This window comes from Myxine glutinosa, chromosome 11 (assembly GCF_964187855.1).
Source record: "Myxine glutinosa chromosome 11, kmMyxGlut1.1, whole genome shotgun sequence".
Lineage (NCBI taxonomy): Eukaryota > Metazoa > Chordata > Myxini > Myxiniformes > Myxinidae > Myxine > Myxine glutinosa.
In genome coordinates this window covers 116,411,003-116,427,455 of record NC_136271.1, presented here as the reverse complement: position 1 = coordinate 116,427,455, position 16,453 = coordinate 116,411,003, and the positions used below count along the sequence as shown (strand labels likewise).

The window sequence follows — 16,453 nt, the reverse complement described above, 5'->3', positions numbered from 1 at the left end:
ACACCTCTCTTTCGCTATCTGCTTTGCAATCCTGAATACCGCTCTCTGACCCTCTTCCGAATCCAAGCGTTCTCCGAACATTTTCCTACATGCCTCCTGCGCCTTTGCTACCTCTTTCTTTGCAGCCTTCCTGGCTGCCTTATAACTTTCATGCTCTGCTTTTTCTGCTCCCATACCCTTTGCCTTCTGCCACTCCTTGAACTTCTTGCTCTTCTCGTCAATCCTCTTTCCAACTTCATCATCCCACCACCATGTTTCCGAGTGCCTCGGTGGTCCTTTTGTCCATCCACATACCTCACCAACGGCTCCCAACAGACTATCTTTCATTGACATCCAACCACTTTCAAGCTCAACCACATCATCCTCTACCCTACTCGGCCTCTCTTTTAATGCCTCCCTTACTGTCACCTCTTTCAACCTCCACACCTTAATTCTCGGTTGGTACTTCACCCGCCGAGCTCTCCTCACACCTTTCACCCTTATGTCGCAGACAACCAAGTGGTGCTGTGAAACAGCCTCCTCCCCCGGGATCACCTTTGTGTCCCGGAGGTGCCCCCTATCTCGCCTACGCACCATCAGGTAGTCATCGGTTGTCGTCGACCCACCTGACGTGTATGTAACAAGCTTATCATTCTCTTTCTGGAACTGAGTATTACAAATCAACAAATCAGCTCCATCAGCAAACTCCAAAATCCTTTCACCTTCTCCATTTCTCACACCATATCCGTAACCCCCATGAACTCCCTCAAAAGCGTCCATACTCCTTCCCACATGTCCATTTCGGTCTCCTCCTACCACAACAACCTCCTCATCTTTCACGTTTTCCATCAGCTTCTCTATCGCACACCAGAACTTGTCCTTCTCTTCATCGCTCCGACCAACCTGCGGAGCATATCCCGAGATGACGTTCACCAAGAGCTTTCCAATCATCATTTTCACCATCATCAACCTATCACTCACTCTCGTCACACTCACCACACTATCTACAAACTCCTCAGAAAACAGGACATCAACACCATTCATGCCCTCCGGGCACCCTTGTCACACAAACTTGTATTTCAGTCCCTGCCTACCCTTCACCATTCTCACACAACTTCCCTTCCATCTCGTCTCTTGCACACAACATATGTCCACTCTTCTTCTGATCAATACTTCCACCACTTCTCCTGATCTCCGTCATTGTCCCTCCATTCCCTGTCCCAAACCTCTGAAACCGATCTCCACTTCAGGCTGTACCCTGCCCATATGTAGTTGTAATTGTCATGGTTCTCTTTTTGAGGCAATGTTTTTATGGCCGGATGCCCTTCCTGACGCCACCCCTCTTAGTCGCCTCTTACGACACGCAGGGATACGGTGTACCTATTCTAAACCAGGGTACACACCGGGAAACGTGGAAACCGGGTACATGGAAAAGTGCCTCAGGTGAACTTTATTTTCCAAAAACTCCGAAACATCTTTTTGCCTCGAACAGGCCTCGGCACTCATTGATGAACCTCTGAAAGTTTGACGAAGATTAGTTTGGCGATTTCTGAGAAAATGGAGTGACACAAACAGACATACAGACAAACAAACATCTCTCCTATAGATACAAACCACTGTTGTTTTATAGACAACAGAAACCAAAGTAAAGTACACACCTTGTTCTGTCTTTTTATTTTCATCTCCATTTTTGGTTCTTTTTCTTTTGCTCGGGGCCTGCTGATCTGCATCATCATTCTGTTTTCCACTCGTTGAGGTTTCTGGTGTCTCGACCTCGGCACGCTCAGATGGCAGTTTTACTTTTTTGGAAGCATCAATATTTTTGGTAGCCGATGGTGTCCGTCCTCTTTTCTGACCAGAGGCAAGAGGGGTCTCAACATCGACTTTCGACTGTTGCTTCTGCCTGGTGCTTCTCCGAAGCTGTGAAGGAACATGTTTTAAAGGGGACGTCTTCATTTGCGCAGGTCGCTTTGCTCCCCGCAACTTTTTATCCTCAGTGGAGCGTGCTTCGTCACCTTGGTCCTCCGCAGTCTCCTGGGGGTCAGCCACAGCTTGAAAGCAAGGTGGTGTACAAATAAGATAATTAATACAAGCAATATAATTGGCTTCCTGGTATTGCAAAATAAATGTCCGAATAAAGCAATCCCATGCATGTTCTTGCCTCATGATGCAATAACAGAAGTTTAAAATCCCCACATATTATAATTATTTGTTTGTTGTGTCGTCGAGTATCCCTTACTGGGTCGTTGTCACTAATACGAAGGAGAGAAGGGAATGGGAAGGGAAGAAGGAGATGGGGAAAAGGGAATGGGAAGGGGAGAAGGGGAAGGGAAGGGAAGGGAATGGGAAGGGGAGAAGGGGAGGGGAAGGAGAGAAGGGAATGGAAGAAGGGAATGGGAAGGGGAGAATGGGATGGGGAAAAGGGAAGAGGAGAAGGGAATGGGAAGGGGAGAAGGGAATGGGAAGGAGAGAAGGGAATGGGAAGGAGAGAAGGGAAGGGGAAGGGAAGAAGGGAATGGGAAGGGGAGAAGGGAATGGGAAGGGGAGAAGGGAAGGGGATGGGAAGGGGAGAAGGGGGGAACGAGAGAAGTGGATGGGAAAGGGAGAAGAGGATGGGAAGGGGAGCAGGGGCGGATGGGATGGAGAGAAAGAATAGATTGGTTGGTGGAAATGAAGATTCCATATTTTCACCTCATATTGAACCAAATGTATGTTTCAAAAAGAGAAAAGCTTAATAATCTCGATATAACCAGTGAAAGACCCTGCTAATGTGCCACTGATATGCAATTTTATAACCTCAATCGAGCTCCTTGAGAACTTAAGGCATTCACACTTCCAGTGACATTTAGCTGCAATTATAATATAGTTATTCAGGTTATAATGAAACTAGCAGCAAACAAACTTTTCATAACATTTTCAAAAAAATTGTTAATCAGAATTACCAGGGACGTCATGGTGCTTGCGTTTTGAAGCCATTCACTAATAAATGTACGACCCGCACACTACGGTAACTTTGTAAATACAGTACAGTACTGTACAGACCAGTGATAGTGAATATGCCGCCTTTTTTTTTAAATCCAGGAAGTGTTTAAACATAATCATTTTTCCTTTACCTTTTCTACATCTGTATGCCAAACACTGGCACGAAGTAAAAATACTAAGCACATAAGACATTGAGGTAGAAAAAACGATTACAGGCACGAATAATACCGTCATGGCTTTAAAGCATGTGTGCAATCCGGAAAACAAATCACGTTACGAAACATTGTGCCTGTATCGGTGTACACATGTGCGCGTGTGTGTTGGTTGTTATCTCCATAATTTGGGTTTTAGAAGGTGGACCGGAGTCCTCCCAGAACTCGAGGTATCCCCACTGTTTCGGTGAAGGATCCTGATTCATGGGCTAAGTTGTACAGTTGTGTTCACATGGCTCTTTTCAGGATCGTCACCGATTTCTGCATTTATTTTGACCAAAATATCTCAATCAGCAATGCTGTATTTTCCTTTTTTCCCCTGAGCTGAGTACAATCACAATGCTTTGTTTTCTATGTTCACGCAGGATGGGATCATCAGGTCATATATGTGAGCATTATGTTCTTGTTCTCAATGATTGATTTTAGGACATATTTCCATGAGTTTTGTGGAACTGGGATATTGAAATTTCTGCAGATGTGCTAGTGGATTACTCGACATACTTTGTTGTGCCTTTGGATGTGCAGCTGCTCTGACATGAGTTTTTTTACATCGCAATAGGAGGTGACTCATGCTTTCTGTTTCTACTTTGCAGAACTTACACTTGTCCGATTGACTCAGTCCTGCCATCTTTTCAGAGCCATTGGTGTAGTGTCCTTGGTCTTCGGCATTAATAATGATTCATTCTCCATCCCAGTTAAGCTGACCGCTTCTTAGGTATATCGAATGGGTTATAAAAGATAATTCTAAAGGATGATTCTAAAGCGTAATTCCAAAGGGTAATTCTAAAAGATAATTCTAAAGGATAATTCTAAAGGGTAATTCTAAAGGATAATTCTAAAGGATGATTCTAAAGTATGATTCTAAAGGATGATTCTAAAGGGTAATTCTAAAGGATAATTCTAAAGTATGATTCTAAAGGATGATTCTAAAGGATGATTCTAAAGGATGATTCTAAAGCGTAATTCCAAAGGGTAATTCTAAAAGATAATTCTAAAGGATAATTCTAAAGGATGATTCTAAAGGATGATTCTAAAGTATGATTCTAAAGGATGATTCTAAAGGGTAATTCTAAAGGATAATTCCAAAGGATGATTCTAAAGGATGATTCTAAAGTATGATTCTAAAGGATGATTCTAAAGGGTAATTCTAAAGGATAATTCCAAAGGATGATTCTAAAGGATGATTCTAAAGTATGATTCTAAAGGATGATTCTAAAGTATGATTCTAAAGGATGATTCTAAAGCGTAATTCCAAAGGGTAATTCTAAAAGATAATTCTAAAGGATGATTCTAAAGGATGATTCTAAAGGATGATTCTAAAGGATGATTCTGAAGGATAATTCCAAAGGGTAATTCTAAAAGATAATTCTAAAGGATAATTATAAAGGGTAATTCTAAAGGATAATTCCAAAGGATGATTCTAAAGGGTAATTCTAAAGGATAATTCCAAAGGATGATTCTAAAGGATGATTCTAAAGTATGATTCTAAAGGATGATTCTAAAGGATGATTCTAAAGGATTATTCAAAAGGGCAATTCTAAAGGGTAATTCTAAAGGGTAATTCTAAAGGGTAATTCTAAAGGGTAATTCTGAAGGATAATTCTAAAGGGTAATTCTAAAGGGTAATTCCAAAGGATGATTCTAAAGGGTAATTCTAAAGGATGATTCTGAAGGATAATTCTAAAGGGTAATTCTAAAGGGTAATTCTAAAGGGTAATTCTAAAGGGTAATTCTGAAGGATAATTCTAAAGGGTAATTCTAAAGGGTAATTCCAAAGGATGATTCTAAAGGATGATTCTAAAGGATGATTCTGAAGGATAATTCTAAAGGATAATTCTAAAGGGTAATTCTAAAGGGTAATTCCAAAGGATGATTCTAAAGGATGATTCTAAAGGATGATTCTGAAGGATAATTCTAAAGGGTAATTCCAAAGGATGATTCTAAAGGATGATTCTAAAGGATGATTCTAAAGGATTATTCGAAAGGGCAATTCTAAAGGGTAATTCTAAAGGGTAATTCTAAAGGGTAATTCTAAAGGGTAATTCTAAAGGGTAATTGTAAAGGGTAATTATAAAGGATAATTCAAAAGGGTAATTCTAAAGGGTTATTCTAAAGGGTAATTCTAAAGGGTAATTCTAAAGGTTCATTCTAAAAGATAATTCTAAAGGATAATTCTAAAGGGTAATTCCAAAGGATGATTCTAAAGGATGATTCTAAAGGATGATTCTAAAGGATGATTCTGAAGGATAATTCTAAAGGGTAATTCCAAAAGATGATTCTAAAGGATGATTCTAAACTATGATTCTAAAGGATGATTCTAAAGGATTATTCGAAAGGGCAATTCTAAAGGGTAATTCTAAAGGATAATTCTAAAGGGTAATTCTAAAGGGTAATTCGAAAGGGCAATTCTAAAGGGTAATTCTAAAGGATAATTCTAAAGGGTAATTCTAAAGGGTAATTATAATGTGTAATTCTAAAGGATAATTCTAAAGGGTAATTCTAAAGGGTAATTCGAAAGGGCAATTCTAAAGGGTAATTCTAAAGGGTAATTCTAAAGGGTAATTCTAAAGGGTAATTATAATGTGTAATTCTAAAGGATAATTCTAAAGGGTAATTCTAAAGGGTAATTCTAAAGGGTAATTCTAAAGGGTAATTCTAAAGGGTAATTCTAAAAGATAATTCTCAAAGATAATTCTAAAAGATAATTCTAAAGGGTGATTCTAAAGGGTAATTCTAAAGGATAATTCCAAAGGTTAATTCTAAAGGGTAATTCGAAAGGGCAATTCTAAAGGGTAATTCTAAAGGATAATTCTAAAGGGTAATTCTAAAGGGTAATTCTAAAGGGTAATTCTAAAGGATAATTCAAAAGGGTAATTCTAAAGGGTTATTCTAAAGGGTAATTCTAAAGGGTAATTCTAAAGGGTAATTCTAAAGGGTAATTATAATGTGTAATTCTAAAGGATAATTCTAAAGGGTAATTCTAAAGGGTAATTCTAAAGGGTAATTCTAAAGGGTAATTCTAAAAGATAATTCTAAAAGATAATTCTAAAAGATAATTCTAAAGGGTGATTCTAAAGGGTAATTCTAAAGGGTAATTCTGAACGATAATTCCAAAGGATAATTCTTAAGGGTGATTCTAAAGGGTAATTCCAAAGGGTAATTCCAAAGGGTAATTCTAAAGGATGATTCTAAAGGGTAATTCCAAAGGGTAATTCCAAAGGGTAATTCCAAAGGATGATTCTAAAGGATGATTCTAAAGGATGATTCTGAAGGATGATTCTAAAGGGTGATTCTAAAGGGTGATTCTAAAGGGTGATTCTAAAGGGTAATTCCAAAGGGTAATTCTAAAGGATGATTCTAAAGGATGATTCTAAAGGATGATTCTAAAGGGTAATTATAAAGGGTAATTCTAAAGGGTAATTCTAAAGGGTAATTCTAAAGGGTAATTCTAAAGGGTAATTTTAAAGGGCAATTCTAAAGGGTAATTCTAAAGGGTAATTCTAAAGGGTAATTCTAAAGGGTAATTCTAAAGGGTAATTCCAAAGGGTAATTCCAAAGGATGATTCTAAAGGATAATTCCAAAGGGTAATTCCAAAGGATGATTCTAAAGGATGATTCTAAAGGGTGATTCCAAAGGGTAATTCCAAAGGATGATTCTAAAGGGTAATTCTAAAGGGTAATTCCAAAGGGTGATTCTAAAGGGTGATTCTAAAGGGTAATTCCAAAGGGTGATTCTAAAGGGTGATTCTAAAGGGTGATTCTAAAGGGTGATTCTAAAGGGTAATTCCAAAGGGTAATTCTAAAGGGTAATTCTAAAGGGTAATTCTAAAGGGTGATTCTAAAGGGTAATTCTAAAGGGTAATTCTAAAGGGTGATTCTAAAGGGTGATTCTAAAGGGTAATTCCAAAGGGTGATTCTAAAGGGTGATTCTAAAGGGTGATTCTAAAGGGTGATTCTAAAGGGTAATTCCAAAGGGTAATTCTAAAGGGTGATTCTAAAGGGTAATTCCAAAGGGTAATTCTAAAGGATGATTCCAAAGGGTAATTCCAAAGGGTAATTCCAAAGGATGATTCCAAAGGGTAATTCTAAAGGGTGATTCTAAAGGGTAATTCCAAAGGGTAATTCTAAAGGATGATTCTAAATAGTGGGGCGGCTTAGCCCAAATATTCAAAAGAATTGTGCATTTTGTGATACAAGCACCAAATTTGGCACAAATGTACATTAATATGTTGCGAACATTTTCAGATATTGGGCCACTTGAAATTCCGTAATTTTTTTTTTCAAATTTTTTCAAATTTCGTAATTTCAAATTTTTCGGGTGACACCGTCACAATTTCGGTCTTCGAGGCCGGCCGATAGGCAAAGTGTGACCGGAAGGGACGAGGTTCTCCTGACCACGTGGCCCTCGATCTGGGAAGCGAGAGGCGTTCCATTAGTGGACGCGCCCCTCACGCCCGACTTTTGGGTGGCCCCGGCAGGCCGTTTGTTTTGACGTTCCGTGACAGGCCCCGCACCCCCACCTCCGGGCCGACCGGAAGCTTGTGCTGAGTACATCATACCTGAACAACTCAGTGAGGCAGAACACAGCAGTGCACACCAGGGTGACCCCTTCAGTGCATAAACCAATTAACCTGTCCACTGCAGGGCATATAGAAATGAAGTTATTTTCTGCATATAATAATAAATATAAGTTCAGTTCTATATAACAATTTCTGTTATCACCACTACCACTACAACTACCACTACTACAAGCTTTGTCTGGAATTTTGTGGACTAACAGACAAACAGACATACAGACAAGCTGGGATCAAAACATTACCTCCTTCCACCATTGAGTGTAGAGGTAAACATCATGGAAATTATATCATGCCCTAGATTTAATTCATGCTTACCCGTGTATTTGCTTCACTGGTTCACAAGGTCTTTTGCATACATGTAATTCAGACTCTCGTCTTCACTGCTGACCACACAATGTTCGCAACATATTAATGTACATTTGTGCCAAATTTGGTGCTTGTATCACAAAATGCACAATTCTTTTGAATATTTGGGCTAAGCCGCCCCACTATATCGGCCGGCCTCGAAGACCGAAATTGTGACGGTGTCACCCGAAAAATTTGAAATTACGAAATTTGAAAACATTTGAAAAAAAAAATTACGGAATTTCAAGTGGCCCAATATCTGAAAATGTTCGCAACATATTAATGTACATTTGTGCCAAATTTGGTGCTTGTATCACAAAATGCACAACAGGTTTGCTATGCTGCTACACTAAAAGGATAATTCCAAAGGGTAATTCTAAAGTGTAATTCTAAAGGGTAATTCTAAAGGGTAATTCTAAAGGGTAATTCTAAAGGGTAATTCTAAAGGGCAATTCTAAAGGGTAATTCTAAAGGGTAAAATTATCAAGGGTAATTTGAATGGGTAATTCTAAAGTATAAATCTAAAGGGTAACTCAAAGGGGTAATTCTAAGGCGTTCTAAAGTGTAATTCTATAGGGTAAATGTAATGGGTAATTCTAACTTGTAATTCTAAAGGGTAATTCATTTAAAATGCCAAACTGACCCACTTCCTTCAGACAAGGGTGCAATTTTTTTTATGTTGCAAAAATTATATTTGCAAAAAAAATAACAAGAATGACATAAAACTGGCTAAATATTGTGTAGAAAATGACAGAACAACTTTTCATCTCAACAAAAACATAGGGGCAATACCTCCGATGCTCATCTGGTAGAGTAAACCGTATATTGCACTGACTGAAGGTATTTTAACCAATTTCAATGGTTGCGAGAAGACAGGGCATCATGTAGAATCATACTAACATAATCATAAGACTTTAAACAAACAAACAAAAATAATACCTTTTTGGGGGGGGGGGGCAACCTCCCCACCCCCAACCCCATATACCTCCTCAGACCCCAATTTTTCGAATGCCGTGAACAAACTTTGGTACATCATGGGCGGTGAAGGTTGTGGTGAAGTTTCGTCGAAATAGTGTGTGTAGTTTCAGAAAAGAAAGCAAATACCTATTTTGGGGGTCAAACCTGGACCCACTTTGACCCCGGTAAACCCCCTTAGACTTTGATTTTCTTAGTTCCATGAACAAACTTTGGTACATCATGAGTAATGAAGGTTGTCGTCAAGTTTCATCAAAATAGTGTGTGTAGTTTCAGAAAAGAAAGCAAATACCTATTTTGGGGGTCAAACCTGGACCCACTTTGACCCCGGTAAACCCCCTTAGACCCTGATTTTTTTCAATGCCGTGAACAAACTTTAGTCACAACACAACAAATATCATTTGTGCCAAGTTTGTCACCATCCCTTTAGCGATTTCGGAGAAGAAGTTGCAAGTGTTTACGGTCGGACGGACGGGCAAGGTGCCATCACATAAGCTCACCTGAACTTCGTTCCAGGTGAGCTAATAATACAAAAACTATCAATTTAAAAACCGCTAATTTATTAATGTGATAAGTTACGTCATATTAAAAATGTCTTGCCCTTTTCGTGTGTGTACGTATTATATATATATTCTTTTAATATAATCATATCCAGACGCTGATCCTTTCATCTCGAGCTGTCACCCGATTGGCTGAAGAAACTGAGGCCAGGGTGTTGCACCTGCATTTAAATTACTGTGTCGTCATCTTACCAAGCTCTAACATAGCATTCATCAGAGGTACAATTAATATTTCTCACAATATTATTACATTATTTATCGTTCCATTTCAATGACACATTTGTCATAATCCTAGGAAACCTTTTGCAACGTGATGCATTCATGACGTCACATAATGAGAACGACAGGTAACCGATGAATAAGTAATGAAAATACAAGCAACGCTAACGACTCGCTCATGCCCTCACAAAGATATAAACCAGGGATTCAAACAAATGCCGAGGTGTTTCCTCCTGAAGAAAATCGCCACCGTAAAGAAAAAGCCAAACTACGCAGAATTGGAGGCCATACAAGGTAAGCAATTGGTATTTATACAATTATACAATATTGGTATTTATATTTAATTATAGTAAATAATTATTATAAAGAAAAAGCCAAAACTACGCAGAATTGGAGGCCATACAAGGTAAGCAATTGGTATTTATACAATTATACAATATTGGTATTTATATTTAATTATAGTAAATAATTATTATAAAGAAAAAGCCAAAACTACGCAGAATTGGAGGCCATACAAGGTAAGCAATTGGTATTTATACAATTATACAATATTGGTATTTATATTTAATTATAGTAAATAATTATTATAAAGAAAAAGCCAAAACTACGCAGAATTGGAGGCCATACAAGGTAAGCAATTGGTATTTATACAATTATACAATATTGGTATTTATATTTAATTATAGTAAATAATTATTATAAAGAAAAAGCCAAAACTACGCAGAATTGGAGGCCATACAAGGTAAGCAATTGGTATTTATACAATTATACAATATCGGTATTTATATTTAATTACAGTAAATAATTATTATAAAGAAAAAGCCAAACTACGCAGAATTGGAGGCCGTACAAGGTAAGCAATTGGTATTTATACAATTATACAATATTGGTATTTATATTTAATTATAGTAAATAATAATTATTAATTATGTAATAATTATTATTGAATTATTTAAGTAAATAATTATTATATTATAGGTATTGGTAATTATAGTATTTAATATTGGTATTTACACAAGCAATTGGTATACTTACTCTTTACCAAGCAGTACATATAACTAGTTAATTAAAGTGCATAAGTACTTTGCAGCAGCAATGTGTGTACATTACATTATACAGAAACTTTTATTAATGTACGTACTTATTCTATCAAAGCTGTACTTTCTGCGACACCATATGGTATTTATTTATCGACATTACTCTTTAGCAAGCAGTACATATAACTAGTTAATTAAAGTGCATAAGTACTTTGCAGCAGCAATGTGTGTACATTACATAATACAGAAAATTTTATTAATGTACGTACTTATTCTATCAAAGCTGTACTTTCTGCGACACCATATGGTATTTATTTATCTACATTGCTCTTTACCAAGCAGTACATATAACTAGTTAATTAAAGTGCATAAGTAGTAAGTACTTTGCAGCAGCAATGTGTGTCCATTACATTATACAGAAACTTTTATTAATGTCCGTACTTATTCTATCAAAGCTGTACTTTCTGCGACACCATATGGTATTTATTTATCTACATTACTCTTTACCAAGCAGTATATATAACTAGTTAATTAAAGTGCATAAGTACTTTGCAGCAGCAATGTGTGTACATTACATAATACAGAAACTTTTATTAATGTACGTACTTATTCTATCAAAGCTGTACTTTCTGCGACACCATATGGTATTTATTTATCTACATTACTCTTTACCAAGCAGTACATATAACTAGTTAATTAAAGTGCATAAGTAGTAAGTACTTTGCAGCAGCAATGTGTGTACATTACATGATACAGAAACTTTTATAAATGTACGTACATATTCTATCAAAGCTGTCCTTTCTGCGACACCATATGGTATTTATTTACCTGCATTGCTCTTTAGTAAGGCCACAGTGTGAATTTATCCATATTTAAGGAATTTATGATGGAAAGCTGTTCGTGGAAGACAAATGTGCCGCTTGAGTCCTTCATCTTGATATCTACCTTTGTTTGTGCAGCTTCTCTTGCAACTACAGTGGCACATCCTAAATGCTGGCTCCCATTGGCAAATGCCACGACTTGGAGAGCACCTCAACAAGTATGTATTGGTATATGTGACAATTCCTCGACAACAACGACGACAACAGCAACTGCAGCATCCAGCATCCCAACAATTGCTCCAATCCCCAAAGTCAAAGAGATTCGTTTGCTCCAAGACCATGGTCCACTCCACTCCTGCCCTTTCCACATTGCAAGTCATCGGCCTGCCTCGATATTTGTGGACAACGGGCTTGAAACGTGCAATACTCCAGCTTATGAGACTACCACTGCTGCTACAACTTCGACTTCCTCTGCTTCTTCCTGCATTCTTTCTTCTCCCGTTGTTGCTTCCATGTGCAGGTTCTTCCGCTGCAAGCACTGTGAGCGGAGTTACTCGAGCATGAGCGCACTCAAGATGCACATCCGCACGCACACGCTCCCCTGTGTGTGCAATGTCTGTGGGAAGGCTTTCAGCAGGCCATGGCTACTTCAGGGACATGTACGCACTCACACCGGTGGGTCTGAACATACATGTTGCAACAAACTAACACAATTGTTGTGGTTCAATGCCACGATATGTAGAGTATTAGCTGATGAATGGAGACTACACTTATAAAAAATAAACTGTAGAAATTTTCAGGGCCTTTTCTTTCTAGCTTGGACAACATTATTACCTCCGCCACCAACGGTGGATGGGGTTATGTTTTCACCACAGTCTGTCCGTTTGTCTGTGAACAAAATATCTCAAAAATTTGTGGACGGATTCGGACGAAATTTGGCCGAGATGTAGCATATGCGACAAGGACAAAATGATTAGATTTTGGTCATGATCCGGATCCGGATCTGGCTACTAGAATGTTTTAAGTGATTCTTCACCATTGGAAGATGGGGCCAAAAACGAGACATAGCAGGATATCTCAAAAAGTTATAGACGGATTTGGACGAAACTTGTTGGACAGGTTGTGTGTGTGACAAGGAAGAATCAATTCAATTTTGGTGAAGATCCGCATCCGGATCCAGCTAGTATAATTTTTAAGTGATTCTTCACCATTGAGTGATATGGCCAACCAGGTGGAGGTATGCTCTCTACTGAGTGCCCTTCCAGTTCCAGCATGGTTTAATATTACCAATTATATCCTGTATAATTTAAACAGCAATCAAACACATACAGGGTGTCCATAAGGTCCTTATGCAACTTTGAAATTTTATAACTTTTGATGTACACGTGAGAGAGAAACTGTAAATGGCATTTAAAAGCATAATTCATCAAGTTTTGCTTCATGTTAATGTTGATATTAGCCCGGGCACATGAAGCAAAAATCTGGGTTAAACAGTTGGTTCAGTTTGTCAGTTTGTCAGTCTGTGTTCACAAATGTCAGTTTATGATCGAGGAACTTGATTTCAATTTAATGTTATATTTTGAACACGAATTGGAACATTAATTGGAAAACCAACCTGTAGTTTATCAGTAGTTTGGCTCTGCATTTGGCCCGATCGCACCTGCACAGAGAGGAGCAAGAAAATTATTTTACTGTCTGCCTTTTATCAAACAATATTGAAAATCATTTCCAAACAGGAAACTTACTCTTTTTAAGGATGTTATAAAGGATACAAACTACAGGCATGATGAACTAATTAATGTAACATGTTAAATAAGGTGGTGTACAAGATGCTGCAGCAACGGCGGTAAACTTCCAAATTCTTTTTTCTACAAGCTATGAAATCTTTATTTCATTTCAATTAAATTATACATTTGAACGATGTCGAATACAAATCGCCTTTTTGCACTTTCAGAACCTTTTTGTTTAGCAGTACTTGGATAAATCTATTGTGGCATTTTACATTTTCTCGACCAATCAAATTTGTTGCTCGCAGACCCCGCCCATATCCTTTTTCTCAAGACTGCGTGTGGTAAATGAATGAATGAATGAATGAATGATCGTTTTAAGGCCATTTTCCCCACTAGAGTGGGGGTTAGCCTTGCGGGCCCCATGACAATCATGGTTCCCTTTTTGAGGCAATGTTTTTATGGCCGGATGCCCTTCCTGACGCCAACCCTTGGTCGCCTCTTACGATGCGCAGGGAAACGGTGTACCTATTCTAAACCGGGGTACACACCGCGATAAGGTGTATAAGGTGATAAGGTGGTAAGGTGTTCTATAAACTCTATAGTTACCTCCGCCACTATAGGTGGATGGAGGTTATGTTTTCACCCCTGTCTGTTTGTCTGTCTGTCTGTCTGTGAACAAGATATCTCAAAAAGCTGTGGACGGATTTGGACGAAATTTGGTGAAGAAGTTGGGAATGTGACAAGAACAAAATAATGATTGGATTTTTGGGGAAGATTCGAATCCGGATCTGGATCAGATAATTTTTTGAAGTGATTCTTCACCATTGAGTGACAGGGCTAAAACCAACATGTAGCAGGATATCTCAAAAAGTTATGGAAGGATTCGGACAAAACTTGGTGGATATGTTAAGTGTTTGACAAGGACAAATTGATGAAATTTTGGTGAAAATCCAGATCCGGATATGATATTTCTTTTTCGTGATTCTTCACGATTGAGTAATAGGGCCAAAAACGATATATAACATGATATTTAAAGACGTTGTGGATGATTAATGACTAAACCTAGTGGAGGACTTGGTTAGGTGACAAGAACTACCTGATTAGATTTTAGTTCAGGTCCGAATCCAGATCTGGCCTATCAGTTGGGATCCAAAACGTAAACTGTTCAGCCGGGTGGAGGTATGCGCTCTACCTAGTGACGTTCTAGTTATTGCTGTTGTGAAATCGACAAGTCCCATGGGTTCCCACGGAGACCCTGGCATTCCCATTCAAGATGGCAGTTATGTTGAAGCCTAAAATTTTGAATTATATCGAGGAAAAACTATGAATTATGCTTTAATACACCATTCATGGGTTGTTTCGATCACATTTACATCAAAAGCTATAGAAGTATCACAAGGACTTTATGGACACCTGCTATATCTGATGTTTTGAAAAGACATGAGATAATTGTCTGTACATTAATTACAAGGAAATCAGGAAGCAATGGACAAATACAGGAAACACAGCTGTATGTATATGGCATGTACATCATGAACTACATGGTCAGACATGGGAACACCAAACAGGACAACCCAAAGAGCTCCACGTCCCCACCATTTACTGTATTGTGATTGTACCTTTACTCCATCCCACCTTTCCTCTAGGTGAGAAGCCTTTTTCGTGCTCCCATTGCCTGCGTGCTTTTGCTGACCGTTCCAATCTCCGCGCTCACCTACAAACCCACCAGAAAGTGAAACGGTACCAATGCGCCGTATGCTCTCGGACATTCTCTCGCTTGTCCCTCCTTGAAAAACACAAACAGGCTTTGAGTTGCATTTCACCAAGAAGAGATCAAAATGTCTAAATGTTAGTATGGTTTCAATAATCTGTGGGAGGGGAAGGATTCCGGTATGTTGCTTGATCCTTAATAATTTAACTGATTTTGGATTTTTTAAAGTTGGAAGGTCAAGGTTCATGCATTACACACTGTTTACTTTACTATGGTTTGAAAGTTGAGGTTTAAGTTATCCAATAAACAATTTTTTTTTTCTTTATCAGCAATTGAGACTGAAAACAGTAATATTTCCTTGAACAAATCAGGTTTACAGGTTAAAAAGTCAAACATTTTCACAAATTTAGATCTTACATGGATGAGCTGTTGGTGCTGTTTCCCTATTTCATTGCACATCACACCTGGGAAAAGAAGATCTCCATTCAGCCAAGTACCAGGGTTAGTAGGATACCCCAGAGGTATGCATACTTGCGTTTGAGCTGGCTATCCTTGATTCATATCCCAACCTGACGATAAACTGTCATCCTGGTGCTTCACAAGTAGGGCGAAGCATTGATGGGCGTGCCACCTCGTCGGAGCAACCACTGCCAGCACCGATTGGTGGACATCAAAGATCCCATGGTGTACTTCGCAAAGAGAGAGCAAGCTATCACTGGAACCCTGAACAAATTACAAATTCCTGCTCTGACGGACTGCTGTAAAGGCAACGGCAAACCACATAGTATAATCCTTACCAAATTCCTTTGGCAGCACCAACACTGTAAAAGAGTATGGTCCAGCTCATCATCATCATGTTACAACTCAACATGTAAATTAGTCAAAAGCTCAGACAAAATGGGACAGGGATGAGTGGGTGACATTTAACAGAGGAAGACGCTCAAGGCGTAAATTTGAAGACAACCAGGTCCCATTTACTTATCTTTGAGAAAAACCTCTTGGCTGCTGCAGTGGATTTGGTTTTAAAAGTTTCCACTGGATTTGGGATTTGATGCCGAATTCAAAGGGCGAAGACCATATGTATTAATCGAGTTAAGTGGGTGAGGGTGAAGCTCCAGGCGCCGCTGTGTTTGCTCTTAACATGTCACCCATGCCTTTCATGAAATGAGTTTCAGGTTAATCTGAGCAGTGGTCATGTGGAAAGACACTCTCAACTCCGGTCTACCTGGGTGTCACTGTAATTGGAATTAAAGCAACTGTCATTGTTTGTTGGCTTGCTTGGCATAAAAATGTGACCCCAGAACA

At 38.5% G+C, this 16,453-nt stretch overlaps 1 protein-coding gene across 1 annotated transcript in view; it reads right to left on the bottom strand.

Moving 5' to 3' along the window:
• Positions 1–3,065, bottom strand: part of PARP2 (poly(ADP-ribose) polymerase 2) — a 40,852-nt gene extending 37,787 nt beyond the window's left edge. The window contains exons 1-2 of the mRNA XM_068131194.2: positions 2,922–3,065; positions 1,638–2,030 (exon numbers count right to left, since the gene is read on the bottom strand). Of these exons, the coding sequence (XP_067987295.2) occupies positions 1,638–2,030; positions 2,922–2,955 (427 nt within the window). The 5' untranslated portion in view covers positions 2,956–3,065. The remainder of the gene's footprint in view (positions 1–1,637; positions 2,031–2,921) is intronic.
• Between the last annotated feature and the right edge of the window lie 13,388 nt (positions 3,066–16,453).